Here is a 26,047-nt window from a genome sequence, read left to right as displayed (position 1 = left end):
AATTTCATGAAGGTTTTTATACCAATGGCTGGATACATTAAATTACAGAGAAAGTTCTCTAAAATAAACATGAATATCAAATATTACGTTTAGCTGTTGTAGACGATTAAAAGTTCTTTGAATTAGAGGGAATTGATGAAATTATCTAAGCTCTTAAAAACCAAGTTCTCAATGATATATTTAGACTTTATGAAAAAACACTTTACAAGATAGCAATTTGAAATGCCTTTGTTAAGTCCTGTGTTGTTAAACAATAATCCGATATTTCTTTACTTAATCGTTTAAGATGTTAATGTGAAATAATAAGAGTAAATGTTTTTATGACAGTTCTGTTTGCTATGTTGTTGCCTTTGCTGTATAGAAAGACGAGACGTGCTGCGTCGTATATTCTGAAGGAGATCAGCTGGCATGAGTGCATGTGTGCGGCTTCTGGTTTGTGAATGCCTTGGGCTTTGGTTGCTATGTTTCCAGGCTCCTCTGATCCAAGCGATATTTAACGGAGACCCAGATGAGGTGCGCTCGCTCATCTACAAGAAAGAAGAGGTGAATGCCGTGGTAAGGGCCGTAATAACTGATCGACTGCAGGACTGGTGAAACATTGTGCAGACAGCCGGAGCTGCCTAGCACAGACTCCTATTAAAGAAGAAAGAACACGGATTTCAGCGGCAATATAACTAGCCGCTCATAAAGACACTGGTGTTTTCGCTGGCTACATGAGTCACCATTCTGCTATGGAATTATTGATATTGCATTTACCGGCAGCTCCATGGGTTCTAGAGCAGTGATGGAAATGGGGCTCGACGTGGAATGTTTTTTTTTATATACATAATGGCAGAATTCCTGCAAGCGAGGAGCACACTTATGTGTTGCACTTGCATTACATAATAATTTTCAGTAATTCTTTTTTACATTGTCATCCTTGGTTGTATTTAAGAAAATTCCTAAAAATATGTTTTGAATCTGCTGCTATGGATCATAGCATAATAATCAAATTGTAAATATTGTGGATTTACTCTCCAACACCCCGGTGGGCTGAAGCAGTAACTAATTGCCATTTGTTTACGTGACAAATCCCTTACTAATTGGCTGTGTCGGGTGGTGGAGGGTTACGACACATTTATAATTACGCGATCTAACCTAAAAACCTTTATTGTGAATAATATTGGTCGCGAAAGCCTACATGTTAAACTGATCATAGTAGCAGTTGTAAAGCCTTTGTCAGTCTGCTATGCAGCACTGTACAGTGCAAATGTGTTTTAATCGCTCTGGGATGTAACTACTTGTTTAATAGTATCATATTGCATAAGGGCACAAAGATGGGTGATTACTGGGTTGGCGTGCGCCTTTTGCGTAACCCCGACCTGTCACTGAGTCAAAGCATGTGTGAAAGAGGCCATGCATGTCCTTCCATCAGGACGATGAGAAGAGGACGCCGCTGCATGCGGCCGCCTATTTGGGGGAAGCGGAGATCATCGAGCTGCTTGTGCTGTCAGGTAAGTGCTGCTTGGCGCGTGCGTTGATGACAGCCTCCTCCTTGCTCCGTCGCGCCGCACCACCCCCATGCACCACCCGGCCTCGTTTGTTTTCCTGGCTCCCACTGCTCTGCCAACAAACTGACCAAACCAAGAGCCGTGAAGTAAATGAACAATGCGTTTCTTTTTAGTCTACATTGAGTTTGTTTTGTGGCTTAGGTTGCATTGAGTTTCATGTTATGGTAGTGGTGGTCATGCCTAATGAAGGTGGTTTAGATTATTTCCAATTGGCACAGTAGGGGGCACAGGTGGTGCATCTGCCAGTCATTTCGGTTAATCAACCCATGGAACCTGGGTCTGTCCCGTGACCTGCCAGTGAGCCTTCAATACTTCACATGGCTTTAAAGTTCACATACCCTGGCACAAGTGCCGTGGTGACGTCACCGCCATTTAGTGGTGAATGGCAGTGGTTGAGTCTTTGCAGGATGGTAATGGTGATGGTATAACATACATCTGAAGGTAGTTTAGTTTGGCTGCTGGGTGGTCATGGTTGTGGTGCATGTGTAGAGGTGTTACGGGAGGGCGAACAAACACCAGGGGTGGTTATGCCCGCACGCGGAAGGATGCTTACATCCATGTCCGCATCGGTTAGCCCTGGGGGGCTGAAACGGGGCTGTGATCCCCCACGGCCCCACCCCTCGGGGGGGGAGTTGCTATATAAGGCGGTGAGCTGGTGGGCTCGGGGTTCAGTGTTTTAGCTTAAACCCAGTGAAGAAAGAAGACTGGCTAGATAGGCCCTGGGACTCCCCTGGATCGCTGTCCTTCTAAGGACCGACCAGGGCAAGCCAGTGGCGTGGCCCCGAGAGCCCAGAGCCGATGCTCTTGTAAGAGCCGGTCTGGTGACTAAGGGTGCCGTGATCCTTGCTTGGCCAGAGCTGGATCAGCTAGCCTCCCCTAGCTCTCGAGTGGAGGACCTGGGAGTAGGCTAGCCGGGATAGAGATAGTGGGATCTCCCTGTTAGACGGGTGAAGGGGCCGATACCCCTTCGAGTGTTGTATACCTTGGCCTGTATTGAGTGAAACGTTTAATAAATAAGTGTGCCTCCGACTACGTCGTCCACGTCTCATTGAACCTACTACACATGAATGGGAAGGTGATGAGGTTGCTTGTAAGATTGTGCTGGTTAGTGGTGGTGGTGCTTTTTACAATGGTTTTGCAAGAATGTGAAGGTGATTAAGCTTCGTTGTTGCATTCACAGGAGCTCGAGTCAACTCAAAGGATAATAAATGGCTGACACCGCTGCACCGTGCGTGTGCTTCTCGCAGTGAGGTAACAGGAGAGCTGTATCTTGCTGAATCGAGGGTTTCCTTTTGTGTAATGTGTCATTTAAATAATTTAACACAGCCTTTTTTCAAGAAAAAGTCTCCGCTTGCAGAATTGGTTGGCTTCACACATTGGTGGAAATACTTTGAAGGCTATGTAACTGGCATTGGAGGAACAAGGCTTGCTATTCATGCAAAATAAATACCTTGATGGACGATTTATTTATTTATTGCAATGTGTGTTTTGTGATGCATGCAGTTATATTTGTGTAAAAAAATACGCACGAGACCAATTTGAGCGTAAAACATGTTTTGTTTGTTCTGAGGATCTCCCCAGGATGCCCATGTTCAACTGCATTTAAATTCTACATGAATCCAAATTGCTAATTAATCGCACACAACTTGTGGAAATAACTACACAGTGGAAGACATGCATCATTTAGATGCTACAGAGCCGACAGATAATAAATCACTGCAGTATGGCATTTGCATTGTCCAAGCTACCCCCGGCGGTCCGGACACAATGTGCGCTCATCCTCACGCTCGCTTTCCGCAGGCCGCAGTGCAGACTTTGCTGAAACACTCCGCGGATGTGAATGCCCGGGACAAGAACTGGCAGACTCCATTGCACGTGGCCGCCGCCAACCGTGCTGTCAAGTGCGCCGAGGCGATCATCCCCATGCTGAGCAGCTCCAACGTATCGGACCGTGCTGGGCGCACTGCTTTGCACCACGCTGCCTTCAATGGCCATTCCGAGGTGCGATCATGCTCGGCTCCCACCAACCTGGTTGCACGCTGCCTTTGTGTCTTCAGAACATTATAAGATCGCAGTTATTACGCACAATGTGTTGGCTGCAAATGAACCACAATACCTTGCGGATCCCATCAAGGAGCATAAACCATCACGCGAACTCCAGTCGTCCTCACAGCAGCGGCTTTTAGCAAACCGCTGAATAAAGGCGGTCACGGCATCGCGCGCTTTCTTCTGCGCTTCCGTGGCCGTCTGGAACACTCTTCCTTCCACTATTAGGAAGCCACTGGAACTAAGCACTTTTAAATGTAGATTGAAAAATAATATCTTTAGAACTGCTTTTTGTGTTGAGTTTCTTGTCCTTCCCTCGCACTTCCGTTTAGCACGGTTGGCTATGTATGGGCTGTAATTGGAGATGAGCAACAACCCATGTGCCCTTGAGCACATTCACGTAACTTTATTGACATTTAAGATATTTGCATACAGTGATGTGTGTGAATAGTTTATTCGAGTTATTGAAATTGTATTGAAATTATATTTTTATTTTGAGGCAAATGTATGAAAAAGTGCAAAAAGGACAGAAATAATACTACATGTAAAACACTAGGAATATTGAGATTTAATTAAATTGCTGGATGGTGTGGGGGTGAATCATAATATGCATAAAAAAATATGCACACATGTTTAGTGTAGACATACAATCAGAGTACTGTAATTGTATAGTTTAACAACCTCCATTTTAACGCCTGTAATTCACATGAGCAGATGTGCATTGACTACTTCGTGCAAGATTGAACATGTATACTTTTGCACATGTGTAGTTGGTTTGTTTTTCAGGCCACCTGACTGTTTGTTTGTGATAGTGCTTGAGTTGGGCGTAAAGAATTTCTCGCGTGAATCAATATCATTGCCTGTGAAATATTTGTCAGCCAAAGCATTATCTTCCTTTTTCTACTCGTACAACATGAGGCATTTCACGTGTTATTGTAAGCGATATATTCTTAAACATATATTTAAGCTTTGTTGAATCGTTTTTTTAGATTTATATAATAGTGTAGCAACACTGAAACACTATACACTCACTGCTGCGCCACAGAAAGATACAGTTTCAAATTCCTTCCAGATGGTGAACTTTCTGGTGGCGAAAGGAGCAAACATCAATGCCTTTGACAAGAAGGACCGCCGTGCCATCCACTGGGCAGCCTACATGGGTGAGGTCCCCACTTCAACTCCTACACAAACATGCCTCGTAGATCTTCTGTGAAGTGGATCCATTCTTGTCTGCTAATGTGGCAGCGTTTCAAAATACAGCCACTGCATGGTATGTGCTTGAAGGTTTATTCCCACACATCTTTACAAAAAAACCCAATCGTGGATTTTTTTAATTCACAGTCATATTTTCGGCAAAGTATTGCGCAACGATGTGAGTTTGTGAAACAACTCCCCTGACCAACATGGTGTGGTGGAGTCCTTCATCTAGCAGTGGATTGACAAAGGGTTAACATTTTTTTTATTGCACATTGGTGTATTGGTGTATGCAGTGTTGTGGCCACGCATGCATTTTGTAGATGCTGATGTGATGTCACCGCGGCACCACAATGAATGGCTGCTGTCCATGCACGCGGGCGCCCATTTGTTTTTCTGGACGTGCATTTGTGCGCGTCAGGCCACATAGAGGTGGTGAAGGTGTTGGTGGCGCACGGTGCAGAGGTGCGCTGCAAGGACAAGAAGGGCTACTCACCGCTGCACGCCGCCTCCTCGAGCGGACAGATTGGTGTCGTGAAGCTGCTGCTGGACCTGGGTGTGGATGTGAGCAGAAGCCTCATCACCTCCCTGGGATCCTTCCTCTGTCACACCCTGCCCCCACTCGACCTTTTTAATGTTGAAGTTAAAACTAAAAAATATTAGTATTTTACCAGGTAAGGCCCACTGAGCTCACTAGCTCTTTCTTTCTGAAGTGACTTTACTACGAATGAGAGCTGAATGAAGTGATTTATCACGTGGAAATTTATATCAGCCAAAATACTCTCAACACATGTTTCTAAATTTGGAGGGAAAAATCGGAGGACCCGGAGAAAAATCCACGCGACCACGGGGAGAACATGCAAAATATACAGCCATCAGGCTCGGGATTAAACCCACGACCTCCTGGATACCAGGCAAGGTAGTTAACATTTCGTAGTCATTGATGTGAGCAGCATGTCTAATGATGGCCATTGCTTATGTTTAGTGATAGCTTGAAAAATTAATATTTTTTTTAAACCAATTAAAACATGTAAAATGTTACATTTTACGTCATGAACGATACATCATCACTGCCTTTAGCATCGTGGTCATATTGCAAATTCACAACGCATGACAGTGTGCAGTCTTCAAAACACATTAACAGTGTCCTATGTGTATTTAAAATCTGTTGACATTTCAGAAAACGTATTAAGTTTAGCACTAACACTTGAACACTAATAAAATAAACGAGTAAATCACAATAACAGCATTTACATTTGGGTTGGAGACAAAATCAGAAATGATTACAATATTAAGCAAGTGTCATAAACATTCGTAATTTTGCATGTTTTGAGCTCCCTCATTTACAACTCACTTATGACCAAATCATCTGGAATGTGCCTGAGCTTATCACATCTCGGAAGTTCTTCTGGGTAGACCTTGAATGGGTGAGAACCCCCACGAAAATTGGTTGTTATTGTCTTGAGGTTATGGAGCAGAGGGAAGTGCAGCCATGTCCATTGTTGGACTGTACCTCTATGCTCCCACAGCTATGCTCCACGCCTTCACCAATCCACACTGACCAGTATGCGGAAGTATGGTCTACTCGCCCACATGACCCACATGGCGTGGTGAGGCCCACGTCCGGCAGTTGATTGACAAACGGGCTATCCTAATCCTCACATGTTCACATTTGCACCTCGCACTCTCTCCTAACCCGCCGCCTCTTTTTCACCCCCAGATTGACGATCCAAACTCGTTTGGGAACACGGCGCTGCACGTGGCATGCTACAATGGGCAGGACGTGGTGGTCAACGAGCTCATCGACTGTGGCGCCAACGTGAACCAGGCCAACGAGCGAGGCTTCACTCCCCTCCATTTCGCCGCTGCCTCCACGCATGGCGCGCTGTGCCTCGAGCTGCTGGTGAACAACGGCGCTGACGTGAACGTGCAGGTAATGGGCATGCGCCCGCCCTCCCCGCGGGGTCGCATCTCTACACCCGACGGGTGCCACCCCTGCCTTTTTGTCTTGTTGGCGTGCAGTGCCTGCATCCTCCGCTCTTCATGAGTGCCATGAACAGGATCATTTGTTTCTTCCGAATGAAATCTTCAAGGTGTTTGTGCATTTTGTGTCTGCGTAATCACTTGACTGCTGCATGTGGATCAAAAGGATCGCTTTGAATCCTTTTGAATCTTCCCCTCTCGTGCGTTGTATGTATGTACAGTATTTCTTCCTTATTCGTGAGGGATACGTTCCAGAGATGCTTATGAATAGGAAATTTCGCGGATGATGATATTGGCCTACGAAAACCTGTCTTTCTCATGAATGACCTTAAATACATAAATAAGCTATTGAATACATGAAAATTATCATAACACAATTTTTTTTTATAATGAACAAATTCAATTAATATAAAAGTTTTGAATAATAGTTTATAAATGCAGTCATGTTGAGTTCAGATGTGATTCGCGGATAGCCAAAATTGCAGATGCAAGTTTGTGAATAACGAGAGAATACTTTATGTATGTTTAACTTATTTTGCACTGTACATAGCCAACCATGCTAATCGGAGGTGCTGCCTCTTGACTGCCATTCATTGCGTGAGCTCTAATTGTAGTTGACTTCAAGGGCATGTCTCACCTGTGTCTGCTTGTTCTGTGCAATGTTCTTGTGGATATGTGCTGACCGCATAATTTATTGCTTAATGGTTGTAAGTCGCACACCCGCGCTAAGGAGGGCATCTCTTCACTGCATGCTCTGTGTGGGTCATTGGATCATTAATGCAATTTACCAGAAGTGACACTGCTGAAATTTAATTTTCATTTTGTTGCTGCATCAGACAATGTCCTGACTACATAATCTCATCATCAGCAACATCTTGTTGTCACTTTGAACTTCATCCGATATAACTGCAGTATGTCCTTTCTGAAATGCAGAGCAAGGATGGAAAGAGTCCTCTACACATGACGGCAGTGCACGGCAGGTTTACAAGATCACAGACACTAATTCAGAACGGTGTGTGGTGTTTGTATTTTATTTATTTAATATCTACTCAAAGTTTAAGCACATAACTTGCATACAAAACAGTTTTTTGTAAATGGATCTGTATTGAAAGGTGGCCTTATTACTTTGGTGTTCCTCGTAACAGTTGTTCACTATCACCTGGTCACAAAGCAAACTGTGGTTACCCAAAAGTTACAGTTAGCTCTGGGTGGTTTTGCAATCTTGTCTCGCTGGGCCGCAGTCGTCGATGCCCATTTGTTAATGTTCAAACACCGAGCCCTTCCCGACTTGTGCAAGAGATGTTACTAAACCCATCCAACACTTCATGTGAAAGGGCGTATCTGATAGAAACAACTGGGACAAACACTGTAATTGTGCCCAGGGCATGCAGTTGGTGAAAACAAGCAGGGTCGTTTCCATTCATTAGTGGCATAAGATGATCTCATTAGACCAGTTGCCTAGGAAACCCCTATTAGCGGATTACCGCTGCACATGGCAAAATGTGCACCGTGATGTGTATCTGCACGACATTTACAGGATGTGCATGTGTTTATGGGAACATTGCAGCCAGTGATATAGTATATTTATCCAGACAATGAAAGTTTGTGTATAAAACAACCTTCAAAATGTAAGCATAATGCATCTAAAACACCAAACTGTTACAAAGTAATGTTTGGTATGCAAAAACTATTTTCTATATCCTATAGGCATCTAATGATGCGTTGGTTAATTGATTCAAATGTACTTTGCCCAAGATTCGCACGGTTAATACTTCGTTCAGGAATCAATCGTCAGGATGTTACAATTAAGCTAGCGGTGCCAATACAACTGTAGAAGCGGTACAAAAAGGATAAATTGTAAAGTTGGAACCCGAATTGTGTTGATTCATTAAATAGCCCGCGGGTTGCATTGTAATATATGCAACCATAATTGACTTCATGTTGAGCAATGGTGAGAGGTAGATGGGCCGACACACTGTGTCTACACATACGGGTGCCTGCTTGGTGTTTAGGTGGAGAGATTGACTGCGAGGACAGGGATGGTAACACCCCGCTGCACATCGCTGCAAGATACGGACACGAACTACTCATTAACACCCTCATCACCAACGGAGCCGACACTGCCAAGTGAGTCCTCAGGTTTCCTTCGTGTGCTGAATTTACTTTATATTGAGAAATGGTGAAAGACAGTTTTGTCCCACTTCTATATGTCTGCACATAGAAGTGGGACACTTTGCCAAGCAGAACATGCTAAGAACATGGCCCTCAGCTCGCCCGTTTTATTTTACGTGGAATTTTTCTTGTAATACTGGTGGTAGGCGTGAAGATAATTGTCACTTGCATTGTAAGTGCACCATGACATTTCTGAGTGTGTATGTTGAACTTCTTTCACACCGTACGTAGCCAACCGTGCTAATCGGGTCTTGATGCCATACATTGGAACTGTTCTATACTGAAGGCACCAACTCATCATCACACTGTCAACATTCTAAATCTTAAACATCACGGGATGGTCGAACGCAATTTGCCACTGAGGCATTTAGCAAAGTCCACATTAGATTTTTCTCCAGGCATGCGAGCTTCCTGCCATATGCAAAAAAATGTTTTTAATGGTAAATTAATCCACTCCTGGATAAGATCATTGAGATTAAGGCAAGTTTTCTGCGTAATCAAATAATGTTATTAAAATGTAAAGATTTTTTAGATTTATTTGAGATTTTCTTGAGTTTCCCTCGTGACATACTTGGTGCCTCTTAAACCCTGACCTTTTGTCAAACACGACAACTTGATTAATTGACGTGAAGTTTTAACTCGCCTGCCTATTTCCTTCCAGGCGTGGCATTTATGGCATGTTCCCCTTACACCTCGCTGCCCTAAGCGGATTCTCCGATTGCTGCCGAAAATTGCTGTCTGCAGGTACGCTGTCCCACTCAGTCACAGCCTCGGCGGCAACAGTGCCTCACCACTGCTGACTGTAGATTTCTTATATGCGAGTGCTATCAAAAACTTGTATAACTGTGAGTTCTAGGTGGCGTGTGCACCCACTATTTTAAAATTAACCTGTCTCATTAATTTGGCTGCGTGCATGTCTTATAGCTGTTGTAACACTCGAACGTCTTTGAATGAAACCCAGTGTTCTATTCACTCTCGTCTTACGTGTGTACCACTTGTGGTAGACACGTGTCTTAATCCTTCCCGAGTTTTTAACCACGCGATATGGTATGACGCCTCTGTCCTTGTGAGATCTTAACACCAGTTCTCCCTTTTTGGAATGTTTCCGGTTCACCTAGGACAAAAGTACAGCATCGTGTCCTCATTTAGTAATGAACACGTGCTATCTGCAGGCTTCGAGATAGACACTCCAGATGAGTTTGGGAGGACGTGCCTGCATGCGGCTGCTTCTGGAGGGTATGCAACTGAAATGTTTCTGTGTTACACCCCAACATTAGTACATTTACAAGCGCTAAATTCACGTGAACTTCTGCACAACAGAGCACAGCTGAACACAGTAATGTTAGGCATTTCCGAACGCAGTCTGATTTGGGTAAAAATAAGTTTTTCCCCCACTTACACATGGCCAAGCGCTGAAAGTACTCCCCCCCCCCCCCCCCCAGGTTTTTCTGTCCCCTCCCCTCGAAACCATTGACACGTTGGACTTGTGTGCTTTCCACAATAAAAAAACAATTCTGAAAATACATACCAAATGATGTGTAGCCTTTCATTCCGTTTTAATTAACATATCTTATAAAGAGGGAAATACACTTTTCCTCTTGCTGCTAAAGTGGCGTTAGATTCGTGTCATGTTATACATTACATGAGGTTACAAATAACATGTAGCGTGCACAGACATTCACACTGATTGCAGTGTACCCATTTTTATCAAGGTTATGGTCAATACATGGGAGCAAAACCAATTTTTCTTCCAGTCATTTTCTTTCAAAAGCTCAATGAATATGGCCAATTATTTGAAGTGATATTTTCTAAGTGGAATTGAGCCTCAAAGCGAAAAGGCATGCTTTTTATTTTTAAGCGTTGTGGTTCATTTCATTTAAATGTATTGGCCTTAAAGCACACGGGCGTGACTGTAAGCCATGTGAATTGCGCTGTACGCCTCGTGTTAGCTGCCGTGTGGTGAGACTGAACTTTTTATTTTGGCAGCAATGTTGAGTGCTTAAACCTGCTCCTCTCTACTGGAGCCGACATGAACAAGAAAGATCGCTTTGAGAGGTGAGTGATTTCTCAACGTCAAATTAAGTCTAGTTAGGGTTTCGCCACTTTGCATGCAAATGTGTCCCGGTGGATTATACTTAGGCAAGCACACACACTTCTCATACGTTTTAAATGATTAACCACATTTTTCGGAGTGGCATTAGGGGAATCCCATTTGGAAGGATTCGTTTTCACTGCCCTTTCAGTGCTTCCTGAAAGAAATAGTACAGTGTGATGTGGCTAGTCAGATGTGGCTTTTGTGTATTTATACAGTTACGTTAGACATGAATCATATTTTCATAAAACGGTGGTTTCTGTTCCTGGTATCGTTTTCACCTCTGTATACCTAAGCGTGTTTCTCCCATTACACTGCTGCAGAATACAAAAAAAATAATTGTTAAAATAATAAGTTTTAATGAAATGCTTTCATAGTAGTAGAAAAGAACATGTATCAGTCTTGTTAGTTACACATGGAAGCATTCAAACACATGACTTTTCATATACTGTATAGAATTTTTTTTTCACAAATCTTTAAAATAAACTTAAAATTCCCAATGCAAAAAACTCTGTTAACTCACAGGATATTTGATTTCGCATCTGTGAATAAGTGCAGTGTAAAGCCAGTGTTTGTGAGAAAAGTCAGTGTTTGTGAGCTTGTGGGCGGTCATGTGTTTGCGGCCGCTAGGTGTGCGTTCTTCCACGTGGGTGCACACTTGTTTTGGCATTCAGATGGTGTGCGTAAACATTGTGCACGCCAGCCACGTGTGATGTTGCTTTATACATAGGTGTGTGTGTTCACCTGAGCCAGGGTCTTGCATATTTGTGTGCGTGGCCGCACACGTACACTTGTAGTTGCGTGCTTGTGATTTGAAATACAGCGTGTTTGTAATGGGTTTTATTTTAAATGGCGCAGTCTAGTTTGCTCCACTTTTGTGACGCACATGATCACGATTTTAGAATAAGAAGTGTTTTAGAAGACGATTCACTGCTCGATGAATGCCTCAGCATGGGAGTTTGACAATACTTCACCATGCTGGTCAATGCGGGTTGTTGAAGTGGGGGTTGGAAATAACCAATTAGCTTGTGGCCTGCAATCGAATTCGCTTCGCTGGATTGATGGAGCAGTGTACTTACCACTGCACTATATATATTCAGTAACAATTGCATATACATATCCCTCACCACATGCTTGTTCATACATGGTTTTAAGAGACTGTTACTGGTAGGAACGAAGTGGACCAGCCACCAATAGATTATATCGTCCGTCCGTTTGTCCGTCCGTCCGTCCGTGTAGCAACATCGCCCCCTACTGCAAACACTTGGCATGACCCTACAAAAACCGAGACCTAGGCCTGAAACTCTCTCTTCGTATCGTACCCCCGCGTATGTGAAAGCGAGTTAATGTTTAACAATGTTACATTCCCTGATGTTTTTAAATAGAAACATTTACATTTAAAGCTTTTACATAAATAATTAACAGGACCCTGCAGGGTGGGCTGGTAGGAATAATACTTAGTACCGGTACAGGGATATCGACCGGGTATAGAGGAGTTAAAGAAAAAATTACTGTATTCTAGTGTAACGTTAATTAAAAGTGTTTGTTTTGACAAGAAACGCTGTGAGATTTAAAGACTCGTAGTCTTTCATTTCCAAACGATCACATCTGAGATTAATTGACCTTAGATGGGGAAACTCGAATGCATTTACTAGTATAAAGGTGAAATAAAATAGAGGGAATAAACGGCACCTTGGTGCATTTTATGTCGTCTACATAGAGTTGAATAAACGGGCGTTTGGCATATTCATATAACAGTACTACATTGAGCAGTGTTTGTTTGGCACTTCGAGTTTTTATTCGCGCGCACGACATGGATACCGAAAACAACCACGACTTTGAAGACCCCAATGGTTGTCTGGACGCCCACGTTGAAAGGATGCTTACTGAAACAGAGACCGCATTTGCTGCTGGAACCCTTTACAAACTCGCAGTGAAAAGCGTCGTTTCCATGGACCCAGAACCAACCGCAGTTGGTGCTGCTATAACGGTAGCATCGCCACCAAACATGCAGCCAGCAGCTAAATAATCAAAGATTGCAGCACAAGTAGAAATACTTGTGTGTGAATACGATGTTTAAAACATTTATATTAACAATTAACTCACGGCGGCCTAAGGCCTACAGCTAGGCCTAAAGCCTAGACCTAGGCCTCAAGCTCTCCTTTCGTATAGTTCCCCCGTGTGTGTGAAAGGGAGTTAATGTTTAACAATGTTACATTCCCTGATGTTTTTTAATAGCAACATTTACATTTAAAGCTTTTACATAAATAATTAAAACATTTATATTAACAATTAACTCACGGCGGCCTAAGGCCTACAGCTAGGCCTAAAGCCTAGACCTAGGCCTCAAGCTCTCCTTTCGTATAGTTCCCCCGTGTGTGTGAAAGGGAGTTAATGTTTAACAATGTTACATTCCCTGATGTTTTTTTAATAGCAACATTTACATTTAAAGCTTTTACATAAATAATTACAACATTTATATTAACAATTAACTCACGGCGGCCTAAGGCCTACAGCTAGGCCTAAAGCCTAGACCTAGGCCTCAAGCTTTCCCTTCGTATAGTTCCCCCGTGTGTGTGAAAGGGAGTTTATGTTTAACAATGTTACATTCCCTGATGTTTTTTAATAGAAACATTTAAATTTAAAGCTTTTACATTAAAAACAACTCCCTACCCCCCCCTCGTCGGCGGCTCTTCAGCCGAGCCAGGCCTGGGAATCTCTCCCCCGCTCGGGGTGTATTGGGCGGGGCTACAGCGGCAGGGGGCGGGGCTACGCGGGGCTGGACGGGGCAACGGCGGCAGGGGGCGTGGGCACGAGGTGGAGGGCGGGGCTACGCGGGGTTGGGGCGGGGTTACGGTGGTAAGGGGCGGGGCAACGAGCTGGGGGCGGGGACACCGAGATGGGGCAGGGCCACGGGTGGTTGGGGCGGGGTTACGCGGGTGGAGGGCGGGGCCACAGGGCATCCACTTATTGGCGGCCATTTTTTGCCATTTCATTTTATTATAGCCATTCAATTGTTCAGTCCTACCAGCCCACCCCACAGGGTCCTGTTAATTAAGTGTGATTTCCACTGTAAACAATGCCCAATTTTACACATTATTCTGTGATACTGCGTTGGCAGTGGTGCACAAGTGCAAATAACAAAAAACAACTTGAAACGTTTGTGAATAGCATTGCCTTTTAAGGAAAACAATGTAATCGTTGACGTTTCAAGCAGTGGCCTTTCTTCACGGTACATAAGAGAGGCCGAGAAGTAGTGACACAACAACGTTAGCCAATTTTTTTGTTGTTTGCTTTTATTTTGGTGCCATTTATTAATTGCTTTAAAAAAATATTTTGCTTGGTAGTAGGGTTTTCATTTGCTTTGATTGTGGCTGTATATGGGAGTTGGTCTTTATATATAACTATCCTTTTGCCCGTCCAAGGACGGGTGTATTGCAGTAAATCTGAACCTTGCAAGCGAAAAGCAGACCGCGATGTGATATTCATTTCATTAATGCATGTACAATTTGTTAGGGCGCGGTGACACATACCTATTTAATTTTAAGGTTATAATCCCTTGTTCATCATGACGTCCTTTTTACTTTGATGTCTCAATAGCGTTACGGAGATCGTGACGTGAGGGTTCTGCCTTTGTAGCGAGGAAGGGCGAGGAGGCACCTCGGCCCCCCATGTGGAGTGACGTCAGCCGCTAATTATTATGAATGGGGGGGGTGTCCATTTGGAGGACGGCACCTTATAATGATTATTAATGAGGGGGGCTGTTCTATGTGGCGTGACGTCACCTGCTCATGATTATTAATGAGGAGGGAGGGTGCACCATGTGGAGTGACGTCACCTGTTCATGATTATTAATGGAGGTGGTCGATGTGGAGGACGTAACCTGTTCATGATTATTAACTAGGGGGGTTGGTCGATGTGGAGTGACGTCACTCGCGTTAAGGACAGTCATTCCTGGGTGCTTATAGTAGGTATTAATGTACAGCGCTGTGGAATGCTTGGCATGAATGACGCTATATAAAATTAAAGTATTATTCTGCGAACAACAGCAGCTCTGATGTGCGCCACGCGTTTGTTCATTGCAGGACAGCGCTGCACTATGCAGCGGCCAACTGCAATGTGCAGTGTGTGGTGACGCTGGTCGCGTCAGGCGCGCGTCTCAATGAGCAGGACGAACGCCGTTGCACACCGCTGCACTACGCTGCTGCGGCTGACGGTGACGGCAGGTGAGGACATGGCCCCAACGGGTGGTGGGGGGGGTTCAGTCACCATCCAGTCTATGCTTTCGCAACACATTCCCATCGTCGGCTCCCTTTGTGCGGTGGGTTTCGTCTCGTAGCGTTGGTTATACTTTAATAATTCAGGTTTTTTTTGGGTTCGATCGCGTAAATATATAAATGTGTCGTTAAAACCCGCCACCACCCGACACAGCCAGCTTGTAAGGGTTGTCGCGTAAACAGAGTATGCCAATTCGTCACTAGTACAGCACACTGGTGTGTTGGGGAGCGAAAGCCTACATGTTAAACTGGTTATACACTTTCGTTCGTTTGTGTATTGTGTGAATTGAGAAACTTGGTCAACATAGAAGTTGAAGGCTGTTTAACATGGAAGTTGAATTTTAAGGTTTTACAGCAGTAATATATATTTTAACTGAAAGTTTTTAAAAATGCTTGGCTTTTTCCGATGTTAGCATTCCTAAAGCTCAAATCTAAAAGGAAATGAGATCATGTCGTCGGTCTCAAAGAGCTAAATGTTCTTTAATGATTCGTCCAAATGTTACTTTTTCAATGGCCACCTGTTATCATTACATCGGAACCCACATGCACTCTTGTTTTAATTTAAAATATAAACCAAATTTTCAATATTTACAGCCGTTAATGTGCAGGACATGTAATAATAAAATAAAGTTATTTGTGAAAGTAAACATCACATTGGCAGCTAACACCCTGATTAATAATTACCATTTACAGATTTGGCTTTAGTATTAATAACGGAAGTGAATCATGGACGGGTCTAATCGCTATGGAGCATTAAGGGACGGTGGTGTTTTGCCAAGCGTTCACATTGGCTGTTGCCAAAGACAGGGAAAAGCAACACAAGCTGCTACTAAGGGCACCAGACAAAGAGAACAAGGTTGCCTTGTAAGTGGATACTTAGAGCACAATATCATTCTCAGTGTACAATACAATGTCAGTACAGTCCTATATAGCTATTATTACTTTGCTTGTTTACCCATGAAAACCTCACTGAGTGTTTTTTTTGCGGAAGGGAACGATGTTGCTACGTGTAATTCCAATTTAGTAATTATCTGGTAACTTTTCAGCTTTGGGATGTTTGGCCAATACCAGTTGCATTGTATGTGTTTTATAAAGTAAAATCTCTGCTTATTGTTCTGTTTTTTAACCAAGGCTCGCCACTTGGGCCAAATGTCTCCAACTGTGTGCGCTCACCACTGCAGATAAATGCTCGCACCATCATGTTATTCACTTCTGCTCTTATTTATCCAATTTTTATAGCCTACGACAAAATCACCTGGAATGCGCTCAATCTTGTAAGATCTTGGAAGCTTGGCAGGGATGAACTTGGATAGTGCTTGGATGGGTGAACACCATGCATCATCGGTGGCTGCATTATGTGCTACGTAGTTGTCAGCAGAGGGCAGTGCATAAATATGCATTGTACCTTTGTCTATGCCCTCTTACGTCTACGCTTCCCACCTTCACAAACCCACATTAACCAGTGTGGCGAAGAATGGGCAAATAACTCCCACGACCCGTAGAGAATGAGAAGGCCCTCATCCAGCAGTGGATTTGCAAAAGGATTATACATGTACACAGTACTTGCTCAGAAGCACAGATGTGAATGAATGGGAATAGGATGGCGGCATGAGACGCGGTAGCTGAACGAGCGGCTGTGCCTTTGTTTATTTGTACCAGGTGTCTGGAGCACCTTTTGAGAAAGGACGCCGACCCAGGAATCCAGGACAAGCAGGGTTACACGCCCGTCCACTACGCCGCTGCGTACGGCCACCGTGTGTGTCTCGAGTTGGTATGTCCCTCTTGCATGCCCACCGCTTTCCACGCTCCTTTTAACACAAGTCAGGAGGTCACTGGGACCGAAACTATTGATGCTGTCCTGACATCTATCACACCAGTGCTGCCTCATTTCTGTGATATCATAGCTGTGGCGAAGTCGACACCTGACCCCCAAAGTCTGGTGTTAGGTGTCTTAGGTAGGGGTCATTCTCATCTTAAAGACTGCTTGTTTCCGTCAGATGTTTTGTTCATTTTAGGCAACGATTCCAGTGGTGGCAACCTATTTTCATTAAAAAAATCTTGGTGAAAATTAGCCATTGTTAAGATGTAATTTATGCACTTGGAGAGTATCCCAAGATCTAGCTTTTTACACTGGCTTCAGGGTGCTCTTCCAATGCATGTCAGTAACCTGTCCTCCTGTGTCTTGCACATTGTTGAGCTTCCAAGTTGTTTACCTCATTCTTCCAATATATTTGTAGCACTCTTTGCATGCACCAGTAGCTTCTTTGATGGTGTCGTTGTTTAACTCCACCTCTTTGAACATCTATCAACACAGACATGTATTTTTACACAATAAAAAAAATTGTGAAAAAAGTCACCTAAATCACCCTAAACAGATTAGATTTTAATTCAAATGAGAGCAATACATATTTACATAAGTTACAATCTTGCTTGCTCATCTCATTTGCATTGTCGGGCACATGTACGCATGTAAAGCATCTGACATTTTTGTGCTTCAGAGGCATTCAAATGACATTGTTTGCGTGAGCGTTGTGCATATACACATTAGCACATAATGTTTTTCTAGGATCCATTCTATTCTGCAGGTTATAATTAACTTCTCACCTATATAAAACCATTTTCCGTGTTCTTTCTCTACCAGATTTCCAATGAAGCACCACTTTACGTTGTAAGTAACTCTGGCTATATTGCAGTCGTACATTGCGCACTTGGGTAACAAAAGCACTTTTTACTGTCAATTTATAATTATAGATGTACATTAGCTTCCATTTTCAATGGAAATGAATTGCATTTACAGTACATTTATTTAAATATTCAGATGTTTTATGAGACCTGTAAACTACCGTGCCACGTCCGGCCCTTCGTCGTTCTCCTTCTGCACACTTTGAGCGTGACCGCAATCTTGAGAGGGGTGGACTAAGTGGCCATGTGGTTTGCGTTCGCCGTACAGCTGCTGGAGCAACCTGGAGCCTTCCAGAGCGATGGAAAAAGTGGACACCCCATCAGCCCCCTACACTTGGCCGTACGTCTGCCTGCACCCTCCTTTTGTTTGACGCGACCAATCCGCAACGTAGGGGGGCAGGGGGGGGGGACATCTCCAGCAGTATTTTTTCAAATTAATTTAGGAGCATTGTTTAAATCGTTTATTCAAATAAATAGTTTTTTAAGGCCATGCATATGGTAATGTAGTTAACTCTTGGTTATGTGCGGGTGAATTATCCAGTTCGCAGGTTAACTGTGTTTGTGAAAGAAAGAAAGGAAATAGAAAATAGACGATTCCACGCTCATTTGTTCCTCGTTACTCATGTGCTGGTTGTATATATCTGCTCTTAACCTGTGACTCGGTGACCAATTACTATAACATACAATAAAAGTAGATGAAACAACATCTAGACCCCCATTGTATTTAGGTAAACAATGAATGCATTCTATAGCCTTATTTACATACTATCCATCTTTTTGTTGTATCTGAACCATCCCTTCCCCCATCACTATATAATAAAGAGTTATATGTAGTGAGGTTTTAAAATGTAGCTTCATAATTAAAGTTGAACACAAGTGCCATTACTTTAGAATGTTTGCGTTACATCTTAGTATTACCTATTCACGTTTATTCTCCCTATCGCTGTTTTGTGCATTAGGCGTGCATCAAGACGCTTTTGTTTTGCGGCCTCGCATTTCTGCTTGCACGCACCGACACTCACGCTGCCTTTTCCCACAGGCTTACCATGGGCACCATGGTGCGCTAGAGGTGCTCATCCGCTCGCTGGTCGACCTGGATGTACGGGAAGGGAGCGGCTACACCCCACTGGGCCTGGCCGCGCTGCGAGGGCACACCGACTGCGTGCGCGTGCTCATTCAGCACGGGGCGTCCGTTCTGCTCAAGGAGGGACCCGATCGCCGGACTGCACTCCACTCTGCAGGTAGTCTTGGTGACCGGTGGGTAGATATATTTTGGTGGGGTCACAGAAGCTTCAAGGTGAGGGATAGGGTACTGGGGAAGGAGGAGAAAAGAGAGAGAGGGTGCGGGGGGTAGCAGTTTATAATCTTGATAATGAGCAGGTAAGTATTGTCAGGGCTTTACTTTCATTTTTGACTCGTGGGGCACAGCCTCACTGGCTCCCTAATGAAGAGCTGGCATTGGTAGCGAGCACTGCCTCTGCATCGGCTGTTTTTACCTCTGAGATCAGGCCTGGAAGTGAGGACGAGGTGGTGCCCTTCTCCTTGCGGAATCTTGTCCGTGAATTGCTTCTGCTGAAAAAGCCGCCTTGGGAGTGTTTTCAGCATTTGCGGCATTTCCTGTTTTTGCATGCAGCAACCAATGGACACGTGGAGTGCTTGCGCCTGCTGGTAGAGAACGCAGACTCCAACGAGGCGGTGGACGCGAGCGACGCCAGCGAGCAGTACGTACTGCTGCAAGGCACCCGCTTTTCATCCCGTGTGCTGCGATATGAAGTGGAGGTGTAGATGAATGCTGGGTTCATTGCTGTTCGTGTGGAATTGCTCTCGCTTTCACAGGACGCCTGTGATGCTGGCGGTCGGGAATGGCCACACTGACTGCGCCTCTCTTTTGTTGAGCAAAGGAGCCAGTATTAATGCCAAGGACAAGAAAGGGTGCACCGCACTACACAGAGCGGTGAGGAGCCGCCTGTTTTAGAAATACCAGACGATCACATCATAACTTTCCCCAGAAAGTTTCCATTGTTTAAATCGATATGTTTCCTCCGTCAGTCTGTGTAATTGAGTCGGGTTCATTTATCCAACATGTCTTCTGAAAAGCTTTGGCTAAAATGGTAGAGTCATGCATTCAATAAAAGTTTCATTTCATTGCTTATTGAGAAGGGACATAAAACTAGTGGAAGGACCGCTAACGGACTCACAATCCAAGAGGTGATCACGGCAGCTTTACAACGATGGGTGGTCACTGATTCTTGCACCATGTGCGGCGGTGCCTTGTGCGTACAGGCGGCAACCGGCCACGAGGAGTGTGTGGATCTGCTGCTGCAGCGCGGCGTGGACGTGTCCCTGCGCGAGCGGCGTGGCCGGGCCCCACTGCACATGGCTGCCGCCTGTGGTCACATGGGCATCCTGTCAGCCCTCGTGCAGGCCGCCATGGCAAGCGGCGCACCCATCCCACTCACCGACCGCAGCGGCTACACGCCGCTCCATTGGGCGTGTTACAATGGTGGGCTGTGCACGGATCGTGTGTGTGTGACCAGTTTCTGCCTGTGGATGACTGGTGGCAAGTGCTGTCGAAATGTATACTGAGCCTCCTGTTCATTACTTCAGCCTTAAACTATGTTTCACCCAATGTGGTGTGTAAAACGTCAGCACTGTCGAGATATAAGACAGCCAGGCATGATGCTCGTCTTCTTGGTTCTTTCGGTAAAGTCACGTAGAAGGGAAGGAATAAAATAATAAAAATTAAACATAATAAAATAAAATAATTCTCACGACGTTTTGGCTACAACGCAAGCAGCCGTCTTGAGGTGAAGAATGAGACACTACCAAGCTAGGAGCTTATATATAAGCTGGGTTGGAGGTGGAAGAGCGCCTTAACAGAAAGAATGTGCATATGAAGAGGAATTTAGCATATTCATGGCAAATGCGTAGGAGGTGGGCGGGGGGGTTTCAAAGTCATATTATGCCCATGCATTATGCAGGATCAGCAGCACCAAGGGGGGGTGCAGGGAGTAGCATTAACAAAGGCAAGGAATGTTAATGATATGTAGCTGCAGTTACTAAACAACCACGTTGAAAACTAAAGTATAAACTACATAAAAAACTAAAGTATAAACTGCATAGCACCATCAGTATACTTACTATACTCTACAATAAGCTGAGTTACTAACAGCAAGTAATACATTACAATTCTACGTCGTAAAATTATATAATATGCTTCCATCTAAACTTTATTCTCTTACATCACACGAGCATATACCGTACTATATACTGCCATAGATAAACCCAACATTAAATTATATACTGTATTGCTATAAACCACCCTATACCTTATACATTTTTAATATAACACTATGTATTATTCTACCCACCCTAATGTGTATCGAAATGGTTTATTACGTCCTTCCAATGATTGCTAAGCCAGAATCCATCTTCTCGGTTAAAATTGTCTCTGTGTTTGTATATGTGGATCGCCTCATGAACGAATCTCTCATGATAGCCAGAAGGCTTGCAGAGAACCTCTGTCTTGGAGAAGTCAATGTCATGTGAGCCCACTGAGTTGTAACAGTGATCTGCCACGGCTGAGGTGTTTGTCCTACCGTGTTTCAGGTCAGCTTTATGTTCACGGATGCGGTCCGAGACATGTCGTTTGTGAGACAAACGACATGTCTGACCTGAAACACATGTCGTTAATACATAGTGTTATATTAAAAATGTATAAGGTATAGGGTGGTTTATAGCAATACAGTATATAATTTAATGTTGGGTTTATCTATGGCAGTATATAGTACGGTATATGCTCGTGTGATGTAAGAGAATAAAGTTTAGATGGAAGCATATTATATAATTTTACGACGTAGAATTGTAATGTATTACTTGCTGTTAGTAACTCAGCTTATTGTAGAGTATAGTAAGTATACTGATGGTGCTATGCAGTTTATACTTTAGTTTTTTATGTAGTTTATACTTTAGTTTTCAACGTGGTTGTTTAGTAACTGCAGCTACATATCATTAACATTCCTTGCCTTTGTTAATGCTACTCCCTGCACCCCCCCTTGGTGCTGCTGATCCTGCATAATGCATGGACATAATATGACTTTGAAACCCCCCCGCCCACCTCCTACGCATTTCCCATGAATATGCTAAATTCCTCTTCATATGCACATTCTTTTTATTAAGGCGCTCTTCCACCTCCAACCCAGCTTATATATAAGCTCCTAGCTTGGTAGTGTCTCATTCTTCACCTGAAGACGGCTGCTTGCGTTGTAGCCGAAACGTCGTGAGAATTATTTTGTTTTATTATGTTTTATTTTTATTATTTTATTACTTCCCTTCTACGTGACTTTACCGAAAGAACCAAGAAGATGAATCCCTGCAGTCACGAAAGCTTTAAATCGAAATTTATGATGCTCGTCGTTATCACCCCCTTAATTTGTATGCTGACCTTTAGTAGGTGCTCACTAGTAGCACTTTCCCCATACGTTTTTATGGCTATGGGGAATCTTAAGTCTTTCTAGCCATGGGTGACGGTGGCATAATGGCTTCCATGGTGGTGTACTCATTGTAACGTGGGTTCTTGCACATTTTCCAGAAGATGAAGGGTCTGATGTTTTTTTGAATTATATCTAACACTTTTTGCTCAACGTTATTCGTGGGTTGTTCTCCCAACTCGATGTGTTTTACCTACCTTGTTCTTTCCTCCTTAACGGACGTCGAAACATGAAGCGTCTGAGTGTAAGATGGTTGTTTATGCATCTGGTGATGCATGCATTGCGTGACTTCTGTGGAATGCTCAGGTCACGACGGCTGCGTAGAGCTGCTGCTGGAGCTGGACGTATTCCAGAAGCAGGAAGGGAATGCCTTCTCACCGCTGCACTGTGCTGTGTGAGTGCTGCGCTGTTTATCTGATCTGCATTCAGAACCGCTAAAACTGCGCTCGTAAAAATAATATGTATGAATACATCGTGGAGGAAGGGGATATTTTTTAATCAGGTTATTTTTATATTTTGAATAAATTACAGCACAATCTTTTCTCGAGAGCTGCGTGAATTAAGGGCATGTGGGGTCTATGCGCGATGTTCCTTAGAACTATAGGGAGCTGTGTTGACCGTAAGGGAAACGGAACAATAGTCACACCATAGGGAACCTATTGTGTGATGGGTACGCCTTGGCCTTGCTATTTTAGATGGCTTTTTCATTATTCATTCTCCCATCTCTCCAAGGTGTGTTTCAACGGTAATGTACATCGTGTGTTGTCAAGAGTTTCAATTAAAACAAATGGGTTTTTTATATTATGATAACAGCATCATTGACAATTGTACGTAAATTAACAAGTGTTTTTGGAAGTTACAGTGTGTGCCTCGCATGTCTATTATGCAGTGTTTAGCAATGAAGTATTGGATGTGTGAGGGGGCAGTGAGGTGGAAGTTTTCAATGGGGTAGCACGTGTAAAGAGATGCATTTTAAAAATCAGTATTGTCTTCTTCATTTCATCGCAGGTTAAATGACAATGAAAGCTGTGCGGAAATGTTAATCGATACTTTTGGTGCCAAGATTATCAACTGCCCTGATGCCAAGGGAAGGTAGGTATTGATGGGACATCTGTTTTGGCTTAGCCATATAGGGTTTAAGTGTACGCAATATACGTACCCTTCCTATGCATCGCAATGTGATGCACACATCTGAAGTGGCTGGCATTGTGATCTTTTGCTCGACCATGGCTGTTGGCGCTTTGCATATTTGCAGCTGCATGTTTTGAATAGTTGGTCTGAAACAGGCTTTACAATCTATGGATATTTCACGCATGGGGAACTTAATTTGAACTGCTTTTTAATGTTAAATGTAGCAGGTAAGCTCTTCTGTGATGTACAATATCATCTTGTTTATCCTTGTTTAATGTGCATCTTGTTCAGTGGCATTATTACAGAGCATTTGACTCGCTTTGTGGGAAGTCCAACATTTTTATCATCTGAAAAAGAGTATGGCCCCCACCATTGGAGTATGGAAATTAAAATGCCGGTTCAACATAAATGACTCACAAATTGGCAAAAGCCACTCCATAAGATCACCTCCAACTTGCAGACTAATACCTACTTGCAGGCCGGCGCTGCGTTCACCGTGTGCGGCACAGGGACAGCTGCCACCTGGGGAGGGGGGGGGGATCCTTTGGCTAGCCTGCCACAGGGCATCTCGATATACTGCACGGGAGGTGTGGTACAAGTAAAACGTGTGGATGATGATTCAGACGTCGGGGGGAAATGAGCACCTCCCTGAATGTGCTTTTAAGCAGGAAAGACACTTTGACTGATTTTATTATAGCACCTCATTTACATGGAGATGACTGGCCCGGGTGCGTTTGCTGAAAGTGTTGTTGCTGGTGTTGGCGGCATGGTGGCGCCCCGTGAGCAGGATGCCGCTGCACGCCGCTGCCTTCACGGACCACGTTGAGTGCCTCCAGCTACTGCTCAGCCACAACGCGCTTGTCAACGTCACCGACATGGCCGGGAAGAGCCCCCTGATGATGGCGTGCGAGAACGGGCAGGCCACTGCCGTCGGTCAGTTGCCCCTGGGCACAGGCGGACAAATTATGCATAGGGGACATTACGTCTTTACAGTGCCCTGCTGGATGAAGACCACCTCCCCCATACCAGAATCGTAAATCAGAATCTCTAATTAAACTGGAAGAATCCAATGAGCTATGAAGCTCTTATTCACAGTATGGGCAGATCAGCAAGTTACAAGAGCAAACGATACAAAAAAACAATAGCAGTGCAAAATAGAGAAAATGGTAAGCAAGTCACTAAAATTAAATAATAAAATATATATTACGTAAGTTCGATTTATCAACATTGGGCAAGGCGGCAAAAATAACAAAACAGTCCCAGACCACACTAAGATAACACAAGTCTCTCAATAAAATGGCACATTCACATTGAACTATTGCCATGTCAGTACAGGTAATCCTCTACTTACGATGGAGATGTGTTACGACGACCCCATCGTAAGTCAAAAATATCGTAAGTCGAAGATGGCCTAGCCTACCCAGGAGTTCTAAAGAATGGTGATAATTTAGTAAAACAGAGCAATTTACAGTACCGTACTGTATAAACTATATACTGTATGTATTTATTAATTACAATACTGTATTGCACAGTAAAATGTAAAGTAAAAACAAGGTAAATTCTTAGCCTACCTATATGAACTGCAATTTAATAGAAAGTTTTTTCAGGAAACAATGTTACCTGCTATAAAAACTTTTAACATGCATTAAAACACAAAAAACACAGAAAAAATACATGCACGAACACCGAGACAACTTAACTCCGTTGACCGCTGGTGAGAGTGAGGCATCACACAAGGCGGGAGATGCATACATCCCGGCAGCGTCCCAATGTACAGTATCGTTTAACACGTAGGTTTTCGTGACCAATATTATTCATAATATAGGTTTTTTTGGGTTAGATCGCGTTATTATAAATGTGTCGTAACCTTCCACCACCCGACACGGCCAAACAGTAAAAAATGTGTCACGTTTTTCAAAGGACAAAATAATTCACTTCTTTAGCCCACCGGTGTGTTGAAGAGAGAATCAAATTTTAAAATGCTGTTGCATTTAAAAATTTGAGTACGACGTTTCGCTGGTAATTACAATCAGCTTCATCGGGCAAGAATGGTGAAGCTCTCCTGTTGCTCCCGCAGCAGCGTACGAGGTACAGTATCGTACCTCGTACGCTGCTGCGTTTGCCTGCCGCGCGAAATTAAAAATATTTTACAATTTTGTCGTATCGCTGTCGCCATCGTAAGATCGAAATATCGTAAGTCGGACCGTCGTAAGTCGGGGACTACATAGAGTTATGATCTTGCTGCTCTCCTGTTGCTCCCGCAGCAGCGTACGAGGTACAGTATCGTACCTCGTACGCTGCTGCGTTTGCCTGCCGCGCGAAATTAAAAATATTTTACAATTTTGTCGTATCGCTGTCGCCATCGTAAGATCGAAATATCGTAAGTCGGACCGTCTTAAGTCGGGGACTACATAGAGTTATGATCTTGCT

General features: G+C 43.8%; 1 protein-coding gene across 5 annotated transcripts in view; it reads left to right on the top strand.

The window, feature by feature from the left end:
- ANKRD28 (ankyrin repeat domain 28) overlaps window positions 1–26,047 on the top strand; it is a 64,003-nt gene that overhangs the window by 29,152 nt on the left and 8,804 nt on the right. For 2 of the 5 annotated variants that reach the window (XM_078594946.1, XM_078594917.1), the window contains exons 2-24: window positions 472–543; window positions 1,415–1,493; window positions 2,731–2,801; window positions 3,351–3,551; window positions 4,669–4,756; window positions 5,212–5,354; window positions 6,511–6,723; window positions 7,707–7,785; window positions 8,786–8,900; window positions 9,607–9,689; window positions 10,064–10,181; window positions 10,932–11,000; window positions 15,123–15,263; window positions 16,974–17,085; window positions 17,956–17,982; window positions 18,265–18,336; window positions 19,036–19,237; window positions 19,630–19,717; window positions 19,833–19,950; window positions 20,280–20,499; window positions 22,793–22,880; window positions 23,495–23,578; window positions 24,405–24,550. In XM_078594946.1, the coding sequence (XP_078451072.1) occupies window positions 472–543; window positions 1,415–1,493; window positions 2,731–2,801; window positions 3,351–3,551; window positions 4,669–4,756; window positions 5,212–5,354; window positions 6,511–6,723; window positions 7,707–7,785; window positions 8,786–8,900; window positions 9,607–9,689; window positions 10,064–10,181; window positions 10,932–11,000; window positions 15,123–15,263; window positions 16,974–17,085; window positions 17,956–17,982; window positions 18,265–18,336; window positions 19,036–19,237; window positions 19,630–19,717; window positions 19,833–19,950; window positions 20,280–20,499; window positions 22,793–22,880; window positions 23,495–23,578; window positions 24,405–24,550 (2,629 nt within the window). Of the gene's footprint in view, window positions 1–471; window positions 556–1,414; window positions 1,494–2,730; window positions 2,802–3,350; window positions 3,552–4,668; window positions 4,757–5,211; window positions 5,355–6,510; window positions 6,724–7,706; window positions 7,786–8,785; window positions 8,901–9,606; window positions 9,690–10,063; window positions 10,182–10,931; window positions 11,001–15,122; window positions 15,264–16,973; window positions 17,086–17,955; window positions 17,983–18,264; window positions 18,337–19,035; window positions 19,238–19,629; window positions 19,718–19,832; window positions 19,951–20,279; window positions 20,500–22,792; window positions 22,881–23,494; window positions 23,579–24,404; window positions 24,551–26,047 lie in introns of all 5 variants that reach the window. The other 3 variants (XM_078594936.1, XM_078594909.1, XM_078594926.1) reach the window with 2 other exon arrangements.

The sequence above is a fragment of the Lampetra planeri genome, chromosome 1, assembly GCF_965212315.1.
Source record: "Lampetra planeri chromosome 1, kcLamPlan1.2.h2, whole genome shotgun sequence".
Taxonomy (NCBI): Eukaryota; Metazoa; Chordata; class Hyperoartia; order Petromyzontiformes; family Petromyzontidae; genus Lampetra; species Lampetra planeri.
This window is presented reverse-complemented; position numbering and strand designations above follow the sequence as displayed.